We start from the raw sequence: 26,143 nt of genomic DNA, 5'->3' as shown, positions 1-26,143 counted from the left end.
CTGAACTTCATCAATATTTTAATTCATGTACTTGTGGTACCCATTTATCCATGAAATCCATGAAATTTGGTATCCAAGGAATAACAATGAATCCATAGACTGGCACAGTATCTGCGGTCATCTGAGGTAAAGAGTTACATCCAGATAGTATCTAAATGTATGATCCACTTGATATGTTTTAAGGTGGAAGACTTATTTCATATTCCAATCCATCGCTACTGATAACAAATGTAGCATGTACAGTAGTATTAAAGGGGCACTAGATACGAGAAATATAAAAATCAAAAGTATGATTTTATTTTTATTCAATCATTAATGAAAGTGAAATAGTGAAATAATAATTTGCTTTTATCAGCTAAAATGGTTCAATTTTGTCAAATTAAGCTAATAAACATTGAAAGTGAATAATTCAACCTCATTAAATCTGTATTCATGTGAACTCCAATTTAACCCCATAGAAAGAGATAGAATAACGCATGCATTGTCCATGTACGGGCATTTAAAGGAAAAGAATGTCAACATTGAAAGTGAAACAAAGGTAAATAATATGATTAACTGATTCGATCCACACAAATTTATTCTTTATTCTTGGCTAAAATTCACACGAAACAAAGCTTCATCTTACTGAGACCATGTCCTGTAAATTGATTATATTATACTTTTGAAAGTTAAGAAAAATGTTTTACATTGTTAGAAATAAAGTATAAGAATTTGCGTCAAATTGGTGAACATGAATTTGACAGCTAGACCTAGTGCCCCTGTAAGAAATAAATTTATTGCATGAAAAAACAAGAGGCTCTCAAGAGCCTGAATCGCTCACCTTAATTTTTTTGGTTAAATCTCTCATCAATGATTATTTTGGCTTTTCAATTTATTTAAATGTTCTTTGAATCGTCCTATTTTCTTCAAAAGCAAAAAAAAAATCGTTTTCTCCTATGTTCTATTTTAGCCATAGGAGCTATGTTTCTTGACATACAAGGAAATGAAATATAAAATTTATACTAGATACTCTGAAACTGATTTAGCCCAAGTTTGGCTGAAATTGATATAGCAGCAAAGGAGAAGATTTTTTTAAAGTAAGTCAACATGATGAACAAATTGTGAAAAAAGTCTTTAAAGGGCAATAACTCCTTAATTGACTTATTTGTAGATCTTACTTTGCTTAACATTTTTGCTATAAACAGTTTATCTGTATCTATAATAATATACAAGATAATAACCAAAAACTGCAAAATTTCTTTAAAATCATCAATTCAGGGGCATTATACCTGAAAAACCAGTTACCCAATTCGGCTGAAAATTTCAAGACAGGTAGACCTTGACCTAATAAATACTTTAACTTCTTGTCTTATTTGCTCTAAATGCTGGAGTTTTTGAGAGATAAGCCAAAAACTGCATTTAACTCTGTGTTCTTTTTTTAGCCATGACAGCCATGTTTTTTGACGAAATAAAAAATAAAGCACAAACTTTATTTTATACACCCTACTGATCATTCAGTTGAAGTTTGGTTGAATTTGGTTGAGTATTTTTAGAGAAGAAGATTTTTTAAAGTTAGCAAATATGATGAACAAATTGTGAAAAATTGTCATTAAAGGACAATAACCCCTTAAGGGGTCAATTGACAATTTTGGTCATATTAACTTATTTGTAGATCTTACTTTGCTGATTATTTTTGCTGTTTACAGTTTATCTTTATCTATAATAATATTCAAGATAATGACCAAAAAATGCAAAATTTCCTTAAAATTACCAATTAAGTGGCAGCAACACAACAATGGGTTGTTTGATTCATTTGAAAATTCCAGGGCTGATAGATATTGACCTAATGAACATTTTTACCCCATCTCAGATTGCTCTAAATGCTTTCATTTTTGAGATATAAGCCAAAAACTGCATTTGACCCCTATGTTCTATTTTAAGTAATGACGGCCATGTTTTTTGACAGATCAAAAATCAAAGCACACACTTTGTGCAGGATAATCTAAGGAAAAATCTTGCTAGGTTTCATCCAAATCCATTCAGTAGTTTCAGAGGAGAAGATTTTTTCAAAGTTAGCAAATATGATGAACAAATTGTGAAAAATTGTCATTAAAGGACAATTACCCCTTAAGGGGTCAATTGACAATTTTGGTCATGTTAACTTATTTGTAGATCTTACTTTGCTGATCATTTTTGCTGTTTACAGTTTATCTTATCTATATTAATATTCAAGATAATGACCAAAAACTGCAAAATTTCCTTAAAATTACCAATTAAGTGGCAGCAACCCAACAATGGTTTGTATGATTCATCTGAAAATTAAGGGGCTGATAGATCTTGACCTAATGAACATTTTTCCCCCCATGTAAGATTTGCTCTAAATGCTTTCGTTTTTGAGATATATGCCAAAAACTGAATTTGACCCCTATGTTCTATTTTAAGTAACAGCGGCCATGTTTTTTGACGGATGAAAAATCGAAGCACACACTTTGTGCAGGATAATCTAAGGAACAATCATGCTAAGTTTCATTCAAATCCATTCAGTAGTTTCAGAGGAGAAGATGTTTGAAAAATTGTTAAAGACAACAGACGACGACGACGACGACGGAAGCCAAGTGATGAGAAAAGCTCACATGGCCTTTTAGGCCAGGTGAGCTAAAAAGGCACAGATAACACTGTAAATATCTGATGTTTACAAAGATAAGAAAATTCCTTCATACCTATTCTAAATAAATAATTTCACGCTTAGTATAACACTAATAAGTTACTATCCTCAACCTTTAATATCAGATTGATCATAAATCTCTACTTGTGAAACATATCATATTGGAATTAATAGTATAAAGTTTGATTTAGACTATTTATCAAACATGTACTATATTGACAGAACTTACTGATCTTAAAATGTACAAGGCCTCAGTGGCAGAGTGGTCTAAGTAGTTACTACTGTAATAACTAGCAACACTGAGGTTGTGAGTTCAAACCCAGCGCTTGCAGGTGCTCTCTACTCCAATCTTAATTGACTAGGATTGTCAGTTTACCTATCAAAGGTTGTGGTGTTCTCCAGGCACTCTGGCTTGCTCCACCAATAAAAACTGGCAGCCATGAAATAGCCCCAAAGCGGTGCTTAAAAAGTGGTGTTTGAAACACAAAAATCAAATTCATATCTTAAATTGTAATAAATAAAATGCCAATAAAACTTGAGATTACAAAATAATTACCCTTCTACTGACACCTCTTGTATTATTTCGTCCTCTATGGTATCTTCTTACCTAGTATAACCAATCATAAAATGGTTTATAAATAACAATCAAATCATTGTTGTGTGACCATGCATGACATGCATTCAACTACATTAGGCAACTCATTTGTCTTTAGTGAAAAAAAGAAATGAAAGATTCTTTTTTTAACATGACACAAGATGCAGAGTCATGCATTCATTCAATATAAAAAAAGAAGATGTGGTATGATTGCCAATAAGACAGCTATCCACAAGAGACCAAAATGACACACAAAATGACACAGAAATTAACAACTATAGGTCACCCTACAGCCTTCAACAATGTGCAAAGCCCATACAGCAAGTCTTCTAGTGAAAAGACCATTTCTGAGGCCTCTCCCACAAAACTGGTTTACACTTACTGATTCATTCTGACTGGTATCCTGTGTTACAATGCCATCAACCTGTGTCAATATAAATTAACATGCATGATATTAATAAACATGCACAATATTAATAAACATGCATAATATTAATAAACATGCACAACAAAAATTAACTTGCACGATATAAATCAATTATTACTGTATTCCAACTTATTTAAGCGAGCAATTTATCTTTGCTTTCGCAAGTAGAAAAATAACATGAATATGTAAAACTTTGATATTTCCACATTTTTAAATGCATCAAGCAAATATGAAAATTGCAAAATTAAATCATCACGAATAAGAATAGCCAGGGCTAAACACAAAATAGAGTATACTAAAAAAAAAAAGTTGGTTTACAGTACAATGTATATGCAGTGTAGTATCTAATATATTTTTAATATTTCCAAACTCATGCACAGAAGTTATAAAATATCTATTGATATTTATAATCTAAGAGAATTTGGAAAACATGCATTAAGATCAATTATGTGTAAAGTGATTTCTGGATTGCACCTTTATGTCCAAAAAGATGACAACATTTTGGTACCTTAAATTTTACAAAGGACAGTCATAATTTAGGTATTTTCCAATAGATGTCATAGTGAGAAATATCATTTTATTCAAGAACGACAAAAAAAAACCATCACAAACTCTGTTGAGATGAGTCTTATGTAGATGAAACGAGTGTCTGGCGAATCAAATTATAAGCCTGGTACCCTTTGATAACTACTTGTATCTTCTCACATGTTAAGCAAATAAAAAGTATCAGGAGTTGATTTCACAAAAGATTGGTCTTAAGTCATGAACAAATCAGTATACTTACGATCAATCTTAGTCGTAAGTTTTTTTTGTGAAATGGACTCCTGAACTATATCTAATATGTATACAGAGCTCCAGATAAGAATTCACAAATTGGGGTTTTTACCCACCATTTTCTTATATAATAGGGTGATAAAGTTTTTTAATTGCATTATCAATTCTAATTCACCCCTCAGGTTAATATCAAATTGGGTTTTTCACCACCAAGCTCCTTAATGAATTGGGTTTTTCATCGACACATATTGAATATTTAGGCAATATCTGACCCCAATTTTTTCTTAAAAATGTTTCTTTCTTTGTTTACCTGTTTAATTTGGTTTATTCACTGAGAAGCAATTGTAGTTTTTATTTGTGTTCCGTTTCAAACCTTTTGTCAGTTTTGTATTTTCTAACAAAAACGGATATGTGTATTCACAAGCCCTCGTCTTATACCTTTATATAATAAATTCTGAGACCAGTGCCTGATCCGCCGTGCCGGTGTTGGTATTCATGAATTAACAGTAAAATGAATAAAAAAAATTAGTATATAAACTCTAATTATACTTGCATGATTTTTTTTTATTCAATTTACAGAAATTCGGGTTTAGTTGTCTTTAATTAGAACTTTTGGTTTCTGATGCTTTATCATTTCATAATTGATTTGGCCTTTAACTTTTCCCAACTGATTTCGTTTTTGATGAAAACCCGTGTTTATTAGCAATGTTCTCGATATGGAACGTACACACGCATGTGCGTTCAATGGATGCTTCCTTAAAACACTGGCTGAGTCTTGTTATCATCATAACTTTCCCTCAGCTTTTCAATAGAAGCCAATAACATGCTTCTATTCAATATTTTTACGGGACATTCACTTTCGTTTTAATTCAATGTATGTTATGGTAAATCCCGAGCAATGCGAAAAAAATATGACGACATGACACACTCTAATTGGATAAACGCCGAGAAGATCGAAATGTTTACAAAAACACTTGCACCTATTGAGCAACGGAAAACTCAAACAGGGACCCATTTCAGCTACTTGATGCAGGGATCTATTTTTAGAACGACAGGAAATTTCCAGTTATAAAAATTTTAAAAAAGGTTTACGGGACGACTGTAAACCAGATAAGGGTTAAAAACGCAAACGGTAGTCTATTAAAGGGTTAAGAACTCATGTTTTAGGCATATAATTGGGTTTTCCATTGAATTTATTGGGTAATTGAACCCTGCAATGGGCAATTGCATTGGGTTTTTTTATTATTTGTATTGCGTGATCACGCAAATACGCAGCTTATCTGGAGCTCTGATGTATATGCATGCAGAGTTGACGTTGTACATTCATTTCGAAAATGCTTTATACAATACATTACATGCAATAAATTTGATAATGTTTATATTAACTAACAACAAGGATAACAATGAAAATTTGAGCAATAATAAAGTGCATTTGTGCATGTCATATTACAAAAGGCTTTCTTAACAAAAATTTTATGTAACTCATTAGTTTTGTTTTTTAAAGTTTAAAAAGTGCATAAAAGTGATAAAAGAGATATACTGAGTGCCAATGAAAACACACACTTGGTTTTTCAAAAATAAAATTTATATTAGAAATGATTATCTTTCAAAATAAATTGTTCCTGAAAATTAACAATTCTAACAATAGATCGATATCAAACAAAAATGTTTAATTGTCATCTTTCAGACGCTATAGGTAAACGAAACATCCAATGTAGAATCATCAACTCCCAGTTCTAACAAAACATGTTACAACCCCGTTGTGCAGCGCAATCTCGACAGCGCCGTAGAACTTATCATCCAGGACGTTTAATGTGATCTCGAGGAATGTTGTTCCACTTGTCCCGCATATCAAACTCAAGCTGACTATATGATATTGGTGGTGGTTTTCATCCTCTAAACCATGTCCAATCTAATGCAAAATTTGCTCGATCGGACCAAAATCAGGTAAAACACATGACTTTTGGCCAAGATGGGTGCCAAGTGTCTATGGAACCACCACTGACGGTTTTTGGTACATAATGAATGATTTTTGGTCTACAGAATTCGATATTAACGCCTTATGGCCGTTTAGATGTCACTAAGGCAAGACTTTTGTGCTCTATAACAATTTCTGCGCAAATGGTGCTTAACTGAAATTGCTCCAAAGGATCTACCGTGACCACCATTCAACTCTCGTGACCTTTGTACACCCATCCGGTTCAATATCGAATCTGTTTAAGACCAAATGTATCGGTCTGGCTGAGCGTTTCTTGCTTTTTGTACCCCGGGATGTCGCTTATCATTAAATGATCCATTTTGGTTGAATATGTGGATGATTTGGGTTATTGTAGAGGCTACAACTTCAGTCTTCTCGTAATTGTATGCTGTGAAAGGCTTCATTGGATCATGCCAAAAACTGCATGTCGCTGGTCGTCGGAAAGTCCTGGCATTTACTCAGATGTTTATTGCAGTTTCCTCACAATAAGGGCGGGAAAATTCATGACATTAGCCAAGCTTTAAATGACAAAATTGTGAAAATCGTTCGTATGTTGAAAAGTGGTGAACTCGGTTTATGTCCGTTCAAAATAACCCTTACTTCGCATTTGTTCCAAAAAACACTCAACCGTAAAGTTGTCGTCAATTGTCTTAAAAGTCATTTTAAACCAACAATACAAAGTTCTAATATAAATAAAATAAAAATTATAAGATTTTTTTGAAAAACAAAAGTGTTGCGTTTTCATTGGCACTCAGTATATATTGACCTGGAAATAAATACTGAGATTGTTGTGATTTCACAGTGGCATTTCGGCAGTCACATCACATGATACAATTCTTTATAGAATAGCTAATCGAAGAATTCAAATACAGAAAAATATTCAAAGAGGGACTGTACAACACATTAATTAATGAATGCCCTTAGCACAGTGTTGGTTAGTCACGAGTTGAATATTTTTTTGATTTTTGTTTTGTTTTTTAAATAGTTTCTTTTTATTACATTGACAATGGGCTTTTTTAATGGGAAAAAAGAATAAAATAATAAATTCTGATATGACCTGGAAATTTATCTGGAGCTCAGTAAAAGCATAATTATCATAACATACCGTATTACGCAAGCTAGTAAACCTTGTATTTAATCTTGATATACTTGTCTGTATCTGGCCTGAATTACCCAGACTCTGTTCCACTTGGTTTAATCTGTTGTTCAAAGCTTGTTGCTGTAAGGAAAACTAGATTATTTAAAATGAGTATTTTTCATCAAATTATAAAATAATTATGGTTAATTAATTATTTTGTAATGACATTGAACATGGAAGCCTGATGCAAGGCAAGTGCATCAGTGTCTTTACAGCAATTAAATGAAAGCGGCAAATTATCAGTATCAGCAGCAATTTCCATAGAAGTTCATATCTCAATACACAATTATCAAGTTTAAATTTTCCAGTAGTAAAACCAGGTTTAATTATTGTTGCATCTATTTTTTTCTGCAAAAATCTTTAAACTCACAATGACTTGTATAATTTTGTGTCAAGACCACACAAATGTTACCCTGAAAACATTTTTTTAGATAATGCCTTTTCAAGATAAAGGAGTAGGTTCGATAAGATCCTTTAATGGCCCCCTTATTTGGCGAAAAATTTTAAATTAGTATTTATTGACCAACATCACAATAAATTAAAGCGTATACATTGACTAGATAGGAAACTAGCCATTTTGTTGAAAGTTTACGTTCCTGCGTTTTATTATACGTCACAAGTTGAACTTATATTGATTTTCCATGAAAAGGTCAATGAAAACAAATAAATTTCCATAAATTATTGGACAGAAAACATAGAGCACAACAAAGATCTTTTCAAATAATGTTTGTGAAGACATTTCACATGTCTTCTTTTAAGGGAATATGATACAGTTACAGGAGAAGTAATGACATTGCTAATTTAAATGTTATTTTCGCGAAGTCAAACTGTGACATATCGGGAAAAGATGCATTTTTCAACTGATTTTTATCACTCAAACTGATTTAATTTGAAAACGAGTGCATGGACCCCTATTTTTCAAAATGACATTTTGTTTCAATTTGCATGAAGATTATGTGGACCAAATTTGATAAAACTGTAAATGTGCATTTTTTTTTAATTTTGGTAAATATACAGCAAAAAATGACTTTTTTTCCTAATTCATGCATGACCATTTGATAAATATGTATTATTTCTGAATAAAAAATGCATAAACTTATAAAATACAGAAATTACAAATATTTTAACAAAAAAAAAAACAGTTATAACTTTCTTTTGAAAGAGAAAATATGGCCACAAATCCGAATTTTGAGCAAATATACAAAATTTCGACCTCATTTTAACTCAAAAAGTAGCACATGAAGGTATATTTTTTATTACATATTGGATTTAATCAGGTAAAAAATAGTCTCTATGCAAATTTTCATCAACTTGTAAATACAGGATCAAAACTGTATCGTATGCCCTTAATATCAAGTTGGTTGTCGTATGCGCTCTATGTTTCTTGATCCTAAGTTTGGTTGAAATCAAGCCGATTTTGTCAAATTTCACCAAAATTTCTTATCTTGACCTTTTTGAGATGTAAAAACAAGGTGTTAAAATTAAACTTTGTCAAAAATAGCACCTTTTAACTTTCTCATATGTCTTAAGGTCAAAGTGAAACAGTTTTTGTCTTGTTACATTGAACTTTATAATCGGGGCCAAATATGGCCTTTACCGAACCTTTTCCTTTCTGTTGTATATTCAGATGTAGAATAATAAATTATACTCATACACACCACAGTTTCTATGTTGGTGATCCTCCTGGTTAAATCAGTCAACTGAGATAAAACTTGTCCAGTAGGTTGTAGGCTGTTAAGTCTCTGCTCTACCTCAGTTAATCTTGTGGCCAAATTAGAAGGTGTCTAGTAAGTACAAATAATGTATTAATCATTTTGTTAAAAATGATAAATTAACCTTAAAATAAAACAATGTTACTTTGTACAGCTGATTGACCTTATGTTTTACGTCATCTTACAAGTGACCTTGAGATGTTGTCTCATTGATGTAAACCAACGATTCCAAATCTTATACATATTTTTACACATATGCAATTTTATAATCCAACCTCATATCTTTCTTTCTTGGTTATAAAAAAGGATAATTTTATGATTTACATCTATTTTTGATGAGTTAATATGTGTTCTTGAATATTAATACAAAATTATAGCATGAATGGTGCCTTAATAATACCTACAATCGACTGAGATAATATAAATATACATACTGCAGTAGTTGAAACTGTCCTCAACTCCTCAATTCTTTGTCTATTATCTTTAACCTAAAAATACAGAAAAAAAAGTTATTTTGCACATAGAGCAGGCTGATGGTTTTCGCATTTAAATTAGTTAACATTTTGTTAAGTATGGGCCTTTAAAAGCTAGCTTTGCTGGAATCCCAGGCCATTTGCCCTGATTCCCATTCGCCCAGATACCTTTTCGCTTTGGGTCCATTTGCCCTGATTTTTTCTTTTTCTTATTGTTGTCTAGTTGCATAATGCTTATTATTTGAACAGAACATGTTAACGTTTGTTGAAAATTTGTTGAAAATAATTTTTTTTACTCTAACCATTTTTAAAAGTTAATATTCATAGCAGAATAATGGGATACAATTCCGATTGTACATCATTGTTTTCATTAATTCCAAGTTGAGTAGATAGTTTATCAAAACTAAATGTTGTGTTTATTATTAATCCATCACAGACAAGTCATACAAGTATTTCAACGATCAGTGAGAAGTATTAAGTCATGGGACAAGCTAAAAAAAACTACCTGTTTTCAGAAATTTCAAGAATATAAACATGATATAAATATCTGAATAAGTTTATTAAATGTGTATGCCCTTAATATTGATATTTCTTTTTTAAAAGTAGGGCGAACATGTAATAAAAGTATTAAAACTTTCGATATTTAGCTGTGCTTTGGCTACGAATGACCTTAGATCTACTCCAAATCACCGTTTGACGTCAAGCAACAAACACTTTTTTATTATGACGTCAAATAAGTTTACTGGAACCTGTGTGATATTACATAATGGCTAATGGCGGACAAATTTGCATACAAGTGTAAATACGTCAACATGTATAAGGGCCAACAGACCCGATACCAGTATGAAGTATGGACTTTCGGCATCATAGAAAATCTTACCTTATTTTATTATTTTTATCATTAATCTTTATTTTTGCATATCATATAAGTGTGTTAAAACATGAAAATGATTAAAAAGGCAAGCAAGCTAGTAGAAATATGCCCCCTGCTTTTCTTTAAAATCATATGCAACTATTCCAGTCATAATTACGTTTGATAACTCTGCATGTGACTGGTTTAATTATGATTATGTAAAATGTACTGGTAACCCGTGAGATGATTAAAAAAAAATATGTAGATATTTCATCTTTGATACCATCCATTTGAGGTTTTCTTTTGTTATAAAATATTATCATAAAATGATTTTATAAACAATCGTACAATTAAATTAATACTAATATATAAAGGTCTTGTCAAAACATTGTGTTAATTGCCATGTTTTTTTTCTTTGGTCACGTTGATGACTTAATTAGTATCTCCACAATCTAGCCATATATTTGATTATCATACAAGTTACAATAACGTGTCAAATCTAATTACAATACAAACACTTAAATCATATTGAATATATATTGCATAGGAAAAATAATGTGTCGAACATCGTCTACGTTGGAAAATTATTTGGTCGCCATTTTGTTTATGCATTAAACTTCAAAATTTTATCAAAACAAATAGCATGTATCCATGTTATCAGAGAGAAACAATGTTTAATTCTATGCTGCTTTAAGGTAAGACTATTATTGAAGAGACATAAATCTAACATTTTTTCGATTGTTATTGTACAAATCTTTAAAAAGTATAAAGTCACATGTCGGCCCAAGCTATCAATGTTAACTGCATGGTTAATGCATATAAATCTTTATTTTTAGCGTGAGAGACTGTTTCTAAATCTTTTTTTCACATGTTCTTTAATATATACATAAAATATATCTATAATACTAAAATTACGAGGTCCAATTTGTCAGCCGTCATCACGTAAAAACGACCAATCACAGAATTCAACTTTATATATAACTAATATAGTACAAACATGACAAAGGTGTAGATTAAAAATTACACCACTCCAGGCCCTTTTGTTTTCCACGTAATTAATATTGCCAATAATTAAGAAGTTCCGGGTCAAGTCAGATACCGATACCAATAGTATATTCACCTGTTACCTATTACCTTATCTGTACGTTCCGCATCTGACCGGCGCACCACCAAACGGTGTATTCAGGACTAATATGCTATATATACGGGTCATAATCACAGGGTTGACACTACTTTATTGTCAAATTGTTACCTATTGAAGACTTTCTAAGATAACAATACGAATACTAAAAATCTGGACTAAAAATAAGGCGTATAGGTACAGTTTTCAATTTGTTAGTGGGCATGACGTTAAACAGCAAATCAAAGAATTCAACTGTATTCATAATTAATATAGGACAATGCTGTTGATTACAAAATACTCCTTTCCAGGACCTTTTGTTTTCCAAATAATTAATATTACCAATAATTGATTTCCAGTTCGACGGGTTCAAACAGAAAGATTTAAAAACTGTGTATCTTATAATCGGCATGACTTTATCAGATGACAAAACTTATACACAAATAAGGCTTGCGCATAGTTATATACTTTAATTCAGTCATGGATCAGCGATATCACGGGTGTGTTCTAGTATATATTAAAGAAAATGTGAAAAAAGAAATTTCTTAAATACAAAAAGATGCACTCCGATCAATATTTGAAATAATACTTTGATTTATACTTAAATTAATACCGGGTGTCGTTGTAACATTCCAAAAGTGAGCGTAATTTTGAAAATATTGCTAACCAATGCCAAAATATGAACTTTTCAATCAAATTTTGAAGCAAAAAGTTTGATACATTTGTACCTAAACTGATATATGATTTTCGATTTCATTTTTTTATGAATATGTTGTTGATCTTTTTAGGAGTTGGGCGGATATAAACTACCGGGTACATTCAAAAAGTTTAGAAAATTGATAATACAAAAAGGTCCCATTGCAATTTTATCGAGTTTTAACGAAGAAGGCAATGGAGGCTGTGTGGTTATATCACCTCAATTTTCAAACTTATTTCAAACCACGAAATTATATGGCTGAACTGAAACTTAAAACTTTTTTAATTGTAAAAATTTGTATACTGTAAAACGCTAGGTTTGGAGGTAAAATTCATAATATAACAAAAACGTTATGAACGTTTAATATCAATACCTGGTTCACTTTCATTGATAACCAATCAGCCATTAATGATAATACACCTATAAGTGTAAAAGTCATGTGATGACATAGATATAGGAAGATGTGGTGTGAGTGCCAATGAGACAACTCTCCATCCAAGTGACAATTTAAAAAGTAAACTATAAACAACTATAAACATACAAGTTTATAGTTGGATATGAAAATGATTGATTTGTGATGGGATTATTGAGTCATTCAGGTGTTTGTTTATTTTTGCACCTTCTGAAATAACGAAAAAAAATGCCTATCAAAAACCAAGAAAGATTTAATTTTTCTTAAACATAAAATGCATTTAACTTTTAAATATCTTGTGGATGCTAGGCATTAAAACTTTCCAAACAGCACAGGTAAGTCTGTACACAGAGTACTGTTTAAGGTGAAAATACGGCCATATTTGTCCATTTGTTTTGATGAACCTTAAGGTTCATGTGGACCCTATGGCTAAAATGGCCGTATTTTTACCTCAAAATTTACTCTAATGGCCGTATTTTCACCTCAAAATTTACTCAGAGTACAGACAAACCTGCGCATCTGTAAAAAAATTCAGGCAAAGCATGCCCTAGATAAATGAATTTTAAGTATGTTTTATGTTTTAGAAAAATAAAAACTTACCAGGATTTTGCGGTGCACTTTTTTTCATTCCCCCTGAAGGTGCCAAAATAAACTAAGTTGGAAAACAGGTTTAAGAACTTCCCCACAGGTAAAAATTAAAGTGAGCATTTTTAATTGACATGGACATTAGATGGACAATAGATACCTGACAATAATTGGTTATTTAAACTGTGTACCCGAGTGGACCATATCAAGGTAAACTCAACTGTTTGTTAATTTTATCATCTTCTGCAGAGACGAAAAAAAGTGTACGGCAAAATCCAGTTAAGTTATGATTAATCCACACAATGCATTTGAATTCTATTTATCTAGGGCATGCTATGCCTTAAAACGTTTCCAGATGCACAGGTTTGTCTGTACTCAAGAGAAAATTTTGAGGTGAAAATACGGTCATTTTAGCCATAGGGTCCACATGAACCTTAATCACTGTCAGCCATAAGTCGTTGAGCCAAGAAAGTACATCTTCAGCTCAGTCAGTAAACAATCTACCTTGAAACACATGTATAGATGTCCGAGGTTCAAGTCCCTGTGGAAACCGTACATAATGAAATGTGTTTTTTTTCTCACAGGCACTTGTTTCTGCCTGGGTACAGGTCAAATCAGCACCTGGTCAAATCGGCACCCATAGAAAAAGTCAAAACAGCACCTGGTTAAATCGGCATCTAGTCAAATCGGCACCTATTTAAAGTCAATTCGGCATCCATAAATATTTGATATTATATATGTTTAGATAACTCTAAAAATGTATAAATTATTGATATATTTTGGCTTTGACTAAAGTGTAATAGTCCCAGATTTTGGGGGTAGGCATCAAGCAGTTATAATACATAAATATTAATTATTTTAAGTATTTCCAACCTGTTTTGATGCGTTTTCTTTTCAATTAATTAATAACTTTTATAAAGTACATAGTTAATAGGTTTTTTGTTTTAACCCAACAGTATACATTAGTATACAAGTTGCTAATGATGTTTTATTCTAAGAAACAACGAATAGGCTCAATACCCTAGCTGTTGTTTCACAATAAGACACTTTAAAAGAAGCAATAAAACGGAAAACTTTGAGTCCCTTTCAATAATTCAAACTTTCATACAAAATGATCAGCAATTAAGGTGCTTTTTTCATGAAAGTTTAAACAGCATTAAACCAACTATCCTGCAAAATGCTAAACTACATTTTTTGCACAACCCCTGCCTTATTTTTACTCTTTTTGCTTAAAAGGGGTGGTAAAGGGGGGTACTGAACACGGAAACACGTGAAATAAAAATTGAAAAAACGTTGCACGAAAAATAAAAATCAGGAAAAACGTAGCACGAGAAATAAAATCGTATATATTAAGGAAAAAATTACTAGAAGTTCTTAAGTCAGCCGTTCTTTGAGATCATGCAGTCATTATCAATGGACATATAGACCCTGCGGTCACCTTTTACTTAGGGTTCGCTAGTTGCATCTGATTTGAAAAAAATAATTTTATTCATAGTAATTTGATGGACCTTATCGCATACCATACATATATATACAATATAATTGCAACAGTAGAATGGTATCAAAGTCAATGAAAATCAAGTTCTATGATTAGATTACACAAGTTTCAGAAGGTATCATAACACGCATACCTGTCAACCTGTGACGATGAAAATGCAGGTCATGACCTGCACTGAAGAATCAAATCTCAGGTCATAACGCGTACAAAATTTTCAAGCTGAATTTCAGTATGTATGGTACATTTTCATATAATGTATATCAAAGATACCAAAACATCAATGCATGATCACTTGGTTAAGTCATTTTAAATCTTATTTCATTGCACTTATGAAGATTTTTATAAATTTGTGTAACACAGTCTTATGTTCTTTACTTTTTGTGATCATCAGTTACTATTACTATGATTTATTTTTTCAAATGTAATTTCTGGCTGTGTATCTTTTAAACATGCCACCACCCAAATTATTGAAAAATTAGACTATAATAAAATAAAGTAATACAGTTGAAGAAAGTGTAAATGTTAAAAATAATTTTTAACTTTTTTTTTTTAAATTGTATAAAGGTATAAAAATAATGAAAAGTTATTTTTCAATATTTATTTTAATTTTATATTTTGTATTATTTTATCTTTTTCACCTATAAAACGTAAATATAAGGAATAATTTTGAATGGTAACAAATAAGGGGAAGTAACTGTAATTGGAATATGTACAAATGTAAACCAAAAGTGCAATTTATTTACGACCTAAAGCTAAGGTAATTGGTGTTAATTAATAACAGTGTGTTTGACACCAAAGCTGTCAAGTGAAACTTAATGGGTTACTTAATTTGAGTTTACATAGCTAGATGAACGTCCTGTTCATGGAAGAATTAGGAATTTGCCGGTATTTCAAAGGAATATTACTTATGAAATCAATCTCAAGGCTAAGAAATACGGGTGAAATCGGGTCATTTTCGGAATTCACGGGTTATTTCAATGACTCGGCGGGTGTCCCGGGTGATCCCTCAGAATTGTGAAAATCTCAGGTCACACCCGCAGAATACGGGTCAGTTGACAGGTATGAACACGCTGACTTTGAATTAGTCCCGTTTTACTTTTCATCAAATGCGGGACAAGCATGCACGAGAAATTAGGTGTTCCGATACGAAACACTGAAAATTAATAAGGGGAAACACAAAGTACGCACATCGAGCCAAACATGAGAAAACGAGAAATACAAAACTCAAAACACGAAGACATGTGAAATAAAAAAGCCGAAAACGTTGCACGAAAATAACCCTGTACCACCCTCTTAAAATACTGTTAAAATTGTATTTTTTACATGGGTGCCGAATTGACTATATCAAGTGCCGATTTAACCAGGTGCCAATCTGACTAGGTGCCAATTTGACTATACTGGGTGCCGATTTGACCAAGTGCCTATTTAACCAGGTGCCGATTTGACTAGAATTCTTTCTGCCTGTGGTTTTTCTCCAAGGTTTTCAAGTGCCAACATTTAGTTTCATGTCTCTATAACCTACCCCTTAGCTATTTCTCCATCGATCTCGATCTATATATGTGTGTTGGGCGGTTAATGCTATATTTTTATTTTTGTGTTTTCACACGATGACCATGATGATGATGTTGATTAAAATTTGGCGGGAATTATAACTGGTACATTCGGAACCAGTTAAAGAAGCGGTTTAACATATTACCGATTAAAACTTTCACAAAAACAACCGTCAGCACGAACTATAAAAGAAAAAACATGATATTGTGTCCTGTATTGATATACAAAAATATATATTGTATCCAACATACAATTAAAAATAGAGACTTTTTCGTTATTTAAACAACATATTTTGAGTGTATAGGTGTATCCTGACATTGTTAAGGTAATCTCAGGCAACCGGGGACTTAGGCTTTTTATACTAAAGAATTATAGTATTAGAAAGGACCTGTCTCGTGTACATTCAGATGATATCATTGATTGCAAATAAGCCTGAAATGATGAAACAACAGGCTGGAGCTATCCAGGAACTTTCTATACTAAGTAGTATAGAATTTCCCTGGGCTATTGTTTCTAGGCCTTATGAGAGAGTGGTCTCATTGGCAATCAATCATACCACATCCTATTTTTACTTTACCAACCAAGAACTACGGTGGCCGGTTAAGGCCATTTCGCGTTTTCGCGTTTTCACCTTTCATATTCTATAGGACGAAAACGGGAAAACGCGATATCGCGAAGGCGAAAATGCGAAATGTTTTTTCTTTTCGATTTAGCGTTTTCGACTTCGCATTTCAAGTTCGCGTTTTCTCGCGTTTTCTCGTTTTCGCGATTTCGCGTTTTCGAGATTGTGCGTTTTAAATATAATTGGAAACAAGACCACAAAGTATAAGTCATTCAAATGATTGTGAAATAAATTTCATATCTCTGACGTATTTTTAAAATATTTTCATAAATTAGACAATTTCTTTACATTCTTATTCGTTGACAATTACTGAACAAATTTAAAAACAGATGCATTTGTATAAAATGCTTTTAATATACAAGTATATAAGTTATAGTTTGGACATTTGAAAATAAATGAAATTAATCATTATTACTTAAAATATATCATCTTCACTTTAATGCTCTTGTTGTGAATCTAAAATTTATGCGAATTCTAAAAGTTAAAAACGCGAAAACGCGAAGTCGAAAACGCGAAATCGGAAAGAAAAATGTTTCGCCTCTTCGCGTTTTCGACTTCGCCTTTTCGCGTTTTCGCGATTCGACTTCGCAATTTCGTGTTTTCGCCCTGTAGGATATGGAGGGCGAAAACTCGAAATGGCCTTATAAGAACAGAGAAAATCATAATATACTTCGATTTGAGAAATATTTTTTTTTAAGAGAAAACATAGATACAGTATTAGTGAGCTACTTAAGTTATAACCGAATCATTTAAATCCAGATATCCAGGTCCTAGTTGACTCACATATGTCTGCGTTACAGGAACCAATTAAGTCAGATAACATTTAAATTCACATAGTAAAATAATAAAACGTAAAACACATGCATTCACTAAACCATTTATGTAAAATTCTATAGGAAATAAACAAAGAAAAATTCCTGCTTCTAGAAATCAAGTTGCGATGACAGAAGGGGTATGTGACCGAAGTAAGAAAATGCGATCGGCCAAAATCACACCACTGGACTGTTTAAAAAAAACAAAAGTCACACTGAAATCATAATTCAAATTATGACTGAGCAACAGTGCTCAGCATAGGTAAAGAAGTATTCTTCGAACAGACAAAGTTAAAAAAAATAAAAAAATTCTTGCATGTCTGAATCATACAAAAAATGTTTTAATTGACCTCCGACTAATATTTTTTACACTTAAATTTGACAATAGCTCATGTTAACTGTATTCATTATGTAAGCCAATTGATGCTTCGGACATAATTTTATTGTGATATCTTAAAATCTACTTTTTGGACATTGCATACATAAGGCCGACATAAGACCTAATAATAAAACATAAAGCTTTATTTACAGTCGGTATAAGCATAACGGTACAAACATAAGCTCTGAAGAGCTTTTAAAACAGACACAACAAGTTAAACAAAACATACAAATCAGGTCATGCACACAAAATAAATAAGATTGAAAATGGAAATGGGGAATGTGTCAAAGAGACAACAACCCGACCATAGAGCAGACAAGAGCAGAAGGTCACCAACAGGTCTTGAATGTAACGAGAAATTCCCGCACCCGAAGGCGTCCTTCGGCTGGCCCCTAAACAAATATATACTAGTTTAGAGATAATGAACGCCATACTAAACTCCAAATTGTACACAAGAAACTAAAAGTTAAAATAATACAAGACTAACAAAGGCCAGAGGCTCCTGACTTGGGACAGGCGCAAAAAAAACATATATGTAGTGCATATTAAAATACATTTAGTTATGTTGAAAGACGTACATAACGGCAAATAGAACTGCATAATAAAAAATAAAATATTTTTTCTTTAAGAAAAACTATTAAAATTTACGTATTGTTTTGCTGTTCTCAAAATGGGTGCAAATTGGGTACTCTGTGCACTTTGGAGACTGTGACGTTATAGACAACAACTAAAAGATACATGCTAGATTATCCTAAGAGATTATCCATGCATCAGCTTGTTGTGTAGAACGAGAGTGTGATCGCACTACCATATATTTTGATTATCAAAACTTAGATGTAAGCATGTTGAGAACTTGAAGAACCAACGGAAAGCGGAAAAGTGGATGATTATAAAGGTAATATATGCCTCTTTTTGTAAGAAATTCTGGTATACAGTCTTCCTTAACAAATTCTTAGATCTGTTTTTTTTTTATTCATATCGATTCAAATGCAATGACGTAATTGGTAGCATTTCACTAATTTCTAAGAACACGTCCTTTAAAACATACATTATAGAAATGTAAAATTAGTTTTATACATTATAATAACAAAAACTAACAAGCCAGTCTATAATACTAAGAACAACATATATAGATCGTGATCACGAATGAAATATTCAATTCACACAGTTTTACCAGTAGAATAATTTGATAATACATGAATAATGTATGTAACCCGTAACAAGCTTCTGTGCTGTACGGTTAGTGATCTATCAGTATCTTATGTGCAAATATTTGTTTTTCATCACGAGTTTTCAATTTGTTCTTGTTGATTTTGAGGAAAACATTTAAATACAACCACCAATCAGATCTCTGAGCCATATGAATTGTGTGTTTTTCCTTCTGCATGGGGCTATTATCCCTCCCTTTAAATCTCAAACAGTCTTATTTGCTCTATGTATCCGTACACCAACATTGTGGAAATAACCCAGTAGAATCTTCAGCCTTCTCTACCGTTCTGTTACCAGATCGAGGGACGGGAACATATTTACCGGAAGATGTTTTTTTCAGATTTGAATAGCATGTACGCACGATTCCACAGCATTCTAACTTATTATGATATATACTTACTGACTGAACTATCACACTAAGATCATCATTGCCAACATTGATGAATCCTCCTGAAACAGCTTGGAATGATATGTTATGGTTGACTCCCGATTTGAAAACTAGGTGACCATTCTGTGTCATGATGCGTGGACTGAAGAAAAAATGATTTATGATAAAATGCACCAAGCGTGAGCATAAGCTTAGAGAGGAAGTAAAATATTACATTTTTGAGTTCACTAGTATCCCAGTGTCAGTTCCCTGTAAAATAAAACCCTATGCAGGTCATTTTGTGTGCTTTTTGTAAAGTAGTTACAAATAACGTTCGTTTAAGTTAACAGAGAGTGCTAGGTGAAAGTTTGACTTAAATGATCTCAACTTTTTGTACATTGGTTCTATATTTGCAAGTTATGCTACATTTTCAATCTCAGGATTGAATGTTCCACTCACATTTACCGTTTATCGGAATATTTGGGATTCAGGTTCATAACTGTGGAAAAACAGTGTGCTCGTTTCATGCTGCTAATGGAATAACTTCATTCGTAAATAGTTTAAAACTAATTGGCAAAGTTTGGTAAAACAATTTAAAGTTTTTGGTAAACTAACATAATCAAAAGACTACTTAGTAAATAAAGATAGAAACAATCTAACAACGACAGAAACTTTAAAAATATTGTTTATAATAACAATAAAACTATCAGACGACTTCTTATTGGAGCTATATCACCTTTAAATTATCAATTTTACTTGTTTTGAATAAATATAAGAAAATGTGGTATGAGTGCCAATGAGATAACTCTTCATCCAAGTCACAATTTGTAATAATGTAAAGTTTATCCTATTTTCTCAAAAACTATAAATTAATAGATAGAAAAAACGGTTTGTGTTTTATTAAGCAAAAATGATCAACAAGACCTGGTAAGCAGCACTTGTTCTTTATAGAGCCTCTAATTTGCTGATCATATATTTTCAGTGCAGGTGACATAATTCGTACACGAATAAATTTATAAAATGTAAACTGATGCTGTTTTGGAAAGACCATATACATGTATTATGCTTGCAAATTTTACATTCAAATGAGATTTGAATAAAAAAAACTTTCATAACCCAAAGTACGGGGCGTCGAACGGGACTCTTGTGTTTTTGTACTCGAAATTCTATTTTGTATGGACAAAAGTGAGTTTTGTTCAACAATAACGAGTTCAGTTTAACAAACTTTGTAGTATACTACAAATTTGAATTTTGTCATACAAAATTATCTTTCAGTGGACAAAAGTTACTTTTGTGATATCTTTTGTCATGACAAAATTCATTTTTGTATCACAGACTTCAATTTTGTTACCTAATTTGAAAATTGGGCGACACAAGTCAATTGTGTATGCAAATTAGTTTAGTTTGGATTCGGTGAAATAATTTGCATACAAAATCGTCACAAAATTGACTTTTTTCGTCAAAAAATTGACTTTGTCGTCACAAAATTGACTTTTAAGTTTTAATTTCCAAATCAGGTAACAAAAGTCAATTTTGTATGCAAATAAGTTTATATTTGCATACCTTTTTGACAAAATTGACTTTTGTCATGACAAAAATGAATTTTGTCATCACAAAATTGAAGTTCTCATTAAACAAGTCTGTATCAAATAGTTTTGTTAGACAAAAATGATTTTGTTATGACAGAATTGAATTTTGTACAAAACCATAAGAGTCCCATTCGGCGCCCGTAAATAGCTCCTCTTTACCTTTTTTCGTCAACATCAGCAGTTTTTAAAGGCAGGGGCGGATCAAGAAGGTTTCAGGGTTGAAACCTCCTCTTTTTTGACGATCTTTGCTTTTGAATGTGGATATATGGTTTGATCCGTCCCTGAGAGGAATACAATTATAGATATTTTATAGGTTACTGGATAATATATAAGTATACTTACAGATCGGGTGAAATATTTCTTTTATGTCTGGTATTTTGTTCTGTCAGCTTTAAAATTTGGAGAAATATCCCCAAAAATAAAAGGGGTGTACAATTACCAAACATATTCACTTCACACTAAACCTATGCATAACAGTGTCCAAAGGATTGTGACTTTGAAACTGAACACCGTTTTGTAATGTACATGTACGTATATATGTATATTAAAATGTATGCTAATGAAGTGAGATCCTTGCGCTATCTTGAAACACGTTAATTTATCTATTGTTGTTTATCGCCTTAATTATGGAAAAATTATAGATAAATTTTACGTAAAGTATCACTCTGAGTTTGTTTGTAACAAGCAGTGTTTATCTCATCAATTTGAATAATTTTATGAAATTTAGGATATTTTTGCATTTGTGTAACGCTGTTAAAATAAAACATTGTAATATAACGGGCACCTGTCTAAAAGTTTGTAAAACTTTGTCCCACACCTACCCCCACATCTGGACGAACTCGGTGCGTTATTTGATTTTTCAATTTGGGATGCATTTTCTCCCGTTTTCTACTAAATACAGATTAGCATATGAGTTATGCACAGATAAGAATAAAGTGAAGAGTCTGTTACCCAGCAATTCAGCGATACAGACACCTCAGCTGAGTCGTCTCCATCAGTGATTATCATACCCGACATTTGTCCATTGTATGATGAAGATATAGAATATACCTGTTATGTGGCGTAGTAGTGTGAATGGTTAAAATATGAAGAAAATAAATAAAAAAGGCTGGCTTAAATACGCGTCCGTACTTCTGAAAGTTACCAACACAAACACTTCGTCCTATGTGTTTTTCATTTTCGATAGTTTTAGAAAAAACTTTTAAAAAGGGTGTTGGTGCAAACACATAGTCCCTCCCCCGGCAGGCTCCTACGCTCTTGTGGTGTGTAATATATAATATTCTGATATTATTGATTGCTTAATTTTGGTAAGAGGTTCATGATAACTCTTATACCCCCTTTTCACATTGTAAGATTAACCCCAGTCAGGGCGCAGAAAGATATAAGAAAAAAGAAGAAAAAAGAATCGTTTTCGTATCAAATTCACGTAGCTTAAACTTTAAATTTCTATATAAGTACAATTGATCAATTCGAAATATTACTTTCATTTCGTGCCTTTTAAATATATTGAACTAAAGTAAACAAAAATAGAACATGTAAAAATAATATTTTAATTTGATCTCCGTTTAGACTTGTTGAAATTTTATATGTTGTTTTAAATGGACGTTATTGATCGAAAACGTGTGTGTGTGTATGATGTTTTACTTTCTTACTTTCAATATATATGTTATATAAAACCAGTTTCGTTGGTATGATATATAAGGTATATAAAAGAAGATGTGGTATGATTACCAATGAGACAACTGCCCACAAGAGACCAAAATAAGGTAGGACATTTTCAAGTTATCTGTTGTAGAAATAATTAAAAAAAAAACCACATGTCCCGGTTCGTTGTACATATCGTGTTAGTGACAAGAGGTCAATGGTGATAACTGTACATCTATTTGTCTGTTTGCTTATTCACTCGCGGCAATTTCCGCAGTCACCGACTCCCAAACAAACCATTGATTTCAGTGTAACGTTCACAGTGAAAGTTCAAAAATATGATGATAAAACCTCAGACGACTTGATTTCATTGAAACTTTCAGAGAATCTTTGGAACCGAACAGCGCATTGTATCAGACTATTGGGTTTTGTTTTTAAACATAAAAGATTTTGAGAGTTTTCCATATGAAACACGGACTTGTAAACATACCTTCCCTCAATTTTTGTAGTTTTTAATAAACTAGTGAATAAATTGTCAAATTAGAAAAAATATCAAGAAAGCATGATAATAAAAAATCATAACCGAAGAAAACGCGTTCAATTATTTAATGAAATACTATAATATAAATGTGGGGGATAACAAATGAATTGCATAGTTGGAGCACCTGATAGGTGATATTATTACCTAATGTTCCTATTCCTTAAGGAATCTAAAATATAGATACACACACATTACATTCGCCATATAATATACGACAAAACTTTTTAAAGGATATATAAAGCAAATTCTATCACATTTCTTTCAGCTAATGGTAAAAAGAATGAAACACTGCGAAGTGCAGTGAGTGTGTTATATAACAGCATGGACACAGACACATTTGAACTGAGATACAACACAGTTATCAACACCAAGAGTGATACTTCGATTTTTGTCTTTTGTATAAATATTTGAAATATTGATATACATCGGTAAGATTATGGAAGATCATGTTTTCTGCAAACGTCACCCTGCAAGACATATAGAATATTTTTGCAATATACACGAAAAACCTTTATGTTATGAGTGTAAGCAGGATGGACACATTTCGTGCAAAGACACATCAAATATTTCTGTAGCCGTTTCTGATGTTAAAAATAGAAATATATACGAAGATACCACACACTTACTTCAATATCATCTTAATCAGCTGAACTTTATACCAGCAAGGGTTGCCAGCAACCTCTTAAAACTCGAAAGGGAGAAAGTCGTTTTTAAGAATACGTTAACATTCTATAGAAGGAAGGTTGAAAAGCATCTTGATGATATGGAGGCCAGTATACTAAAAAAATATCAGAACATTTATGACGAGCAATGCTTAAATCTGAAGAAACAACAGAATTTTTATACAGTACAAATAGAGCAACTGGAACATGATTTATACGAGCTTGAAAATATGTCTGGACTAACAGAGATTGAATCTTTCTTGACAATTAAACGTATTGCTGGTGGTGCTAGTGAATTGTTGAATCCAGACGCCGTTAGTGAAATTTCTATTGACTTTACTATGGCCAAGGAAATGTTAACATTCCAAAACATCTCTTCACTTGGAACTATAGATATACAAAAAAAACTACCAATAGAGGCAAATAGACCACCACTTTTAGCAGACGATACCACTGTTTCTCTTGAAATAAAACCTTGTTTTGAATTTTTGAAGAAACTAGACATTCAAACAGGAAAAGATGAATTAGAAATAATTGATATAAAAGAGTTGGATGAAGGCGTTTTTATCATGACAAACCGATTATCTGAAAATATCATCGTGCATGATATGAACAAAAACACTACCAGAGAACTGTCAATAGGAGACTATCCCGATAGCATCGCTGTTATCGACAAAATGGTGGTAGCGGTAACACAGGGACGAAGAAATGTTATGATCGTCGGCGTTGTTACAGGGAGAGTTCTCAACTGTATTGATATGGACGATGATATAGAAGGTTTGACCACTGTTGCAGCTAAACTAATCGTCAATTGTAAAACCAAAGGGCTCCAGATACTTAATATAGATGGAAATCTTATTGATTCTATTCCGCATATAACTGGTCGACTGTATTTGTGTGCTGTTAGTTCAGGCGAGATCGTGTGTGCGGATCAAGTCAACAACAGATTAACCTGTGTAAGATTAGACGGAGAGATTGTTTTTTCTTTATCTGACCGAAATCTTATATCCCCATATGGCATTACTGTAGACAAGCATGGTGATATATTTGTGGTAGGAATAGATTCCAGCAATATATACAGAGTGAGTTCTGATGGAAAAGACAAATGCAAAATAATGACGTCAAAGAACGGGTTACAACGCCCGTTTGTTATACTCTTTTTAAAAGATGGAAGATTGCTAGTTTCTAACAAAAATGGTCGAGATGTTGAACTTTACCAGCAAAGAAGAGTACTCGTGCAATAACATTGATTCAATAAAAACGTGTATTTAGTAAGGACCATTGCAAGCCCGGAATACACCACGGATGTATATCATGTGTACGGGATTCGAGAAATAGATATGCAACAGTTATACATGTAGACGTACAGCTATATGAGACTATACATAAGTAGACAGCGACTGATAATGGTTTTAGTAAATTCCAAGAATCAAGACAATTGAGTTGACATGAATGAAAACAACTGTATATTACATAGTGTCTACAACATTAAAACCCAGCTCGCACCTTACTGCAAAGCCAATTATTATATATTTTCTATTCAAAAAGAACGATAGCTAACATGGCTGTCGTTTGCTGTTGTAGGTATGTTCCCGCTGTAGTGGAGGCGACGTTATTAAATGTTTACCCTTGTTCGTCTGAACGGACGTCTATACGTCCCGAAATTGGTTCAACTAAACTTCTATTTCTGAGTTATGCGCATTTATAAACGGAACGGTTGCTGATATTTTCGTTGTCGTTCTCTTAACTTTATTGGATAATACATTTGAGAAGTATCAAGTCAGGAATATGGCAGATGTTGTCAAATATTCGTTTATGGCTGTTGCGTTGTTATCAAATAGTTCGTTTATGGCAGTTGCAG

General features: G+C 32.3%; 2 protein-coding genes across 2 annotated transcripts in view; one reads left to right on the top strand and one right to left on the bottom strand.

The window, feature by feature from the left end:
• The window catches only part of LOC134707527 (cubilin-like), a 122,341-nt gene extending 100,407 nt beyond the window's left edge, over positions 1 to 21,934 (bottom strand). Inside the window, exons 1-7 of the mRNA XM_063567369.1 lie at positions 21,778 to 21,934; positions 19,880 to 20,009; positions 9,703 to 9,756; positions 9,215 to 9,340; positions 7,524 to 7,637; positions 3,622 to 3,663; positions 3,201 to 3,251 (exon numbers count right to left, since the gene is read on the bottom strand). Coding sequence (XP_063423439.1) covers positions 3,201 to 3,251; positions 3,622 to 3,663; positions 7,524 to 7,637; positions 9,215 to 9,340; positions 9,703 to 9,756; positions 19,880 to 20,009; positions 21,778 to 21,881 — 621 coding nt within the window. The 5' untranslated portion in view covers positions 21,882 to 21,934. The remainder of the gene's footprint in view (positions 1 to 3,200; positions 3,252 to 3,621; positions 3,664 to 7,523; positions 7,638 to 9,214; positions 9,341 to 9,702; positions 9,757 to 19,879; positions 20,010 to 21,777) is intronic.
• A 1,128-nt stretch (positions 21,935 to 23,062) lies between these two features.
• On the top strand, positions 23,063 to 25,804 carry LOC134707526 (uncharacterized). The gene is made up of 2 exons (XM_063567368.1): positions 23,063 to 23,201; positions 23,886 to 25,804. Exon 2 carries the CDS (start codon positions 24,057 to 24,059, stop codon positions 25,524 to 25,526), a length of 1,470 nt encoding a protein of 489 aa, XP_063423438.1. The 5' UTR covers positions 23,063 to 23,201; positions 23,886 to 24,056; the 3' UTR covers positions 25,527 to 25,804.
• The last annotated feature ends 339 nt before the right edge of the window (positions 25,805 to 26,143 follow it).

Source organism: Mytilus trossulus, chromosome 2 (genome assembly GCF_036588685.1).
Source record: "Mytilus trossulus isolate FHL-02 chromosome 2, PNRI_Mtr1.1.1.hap1, whole genome shotgun sequence".
In the NCBI taxonomy this organism is placed as follows: Eukaryota; Metazoa; Mollusca; class Bivalvia; order Mytilida; family Mytilidae; genus Mytilus; species Mytilus trossulus.
Note: the sequence above shows the minus strand (reverse complement) of the source record. Positions and strands in the feature narration are given on the sequence as shown.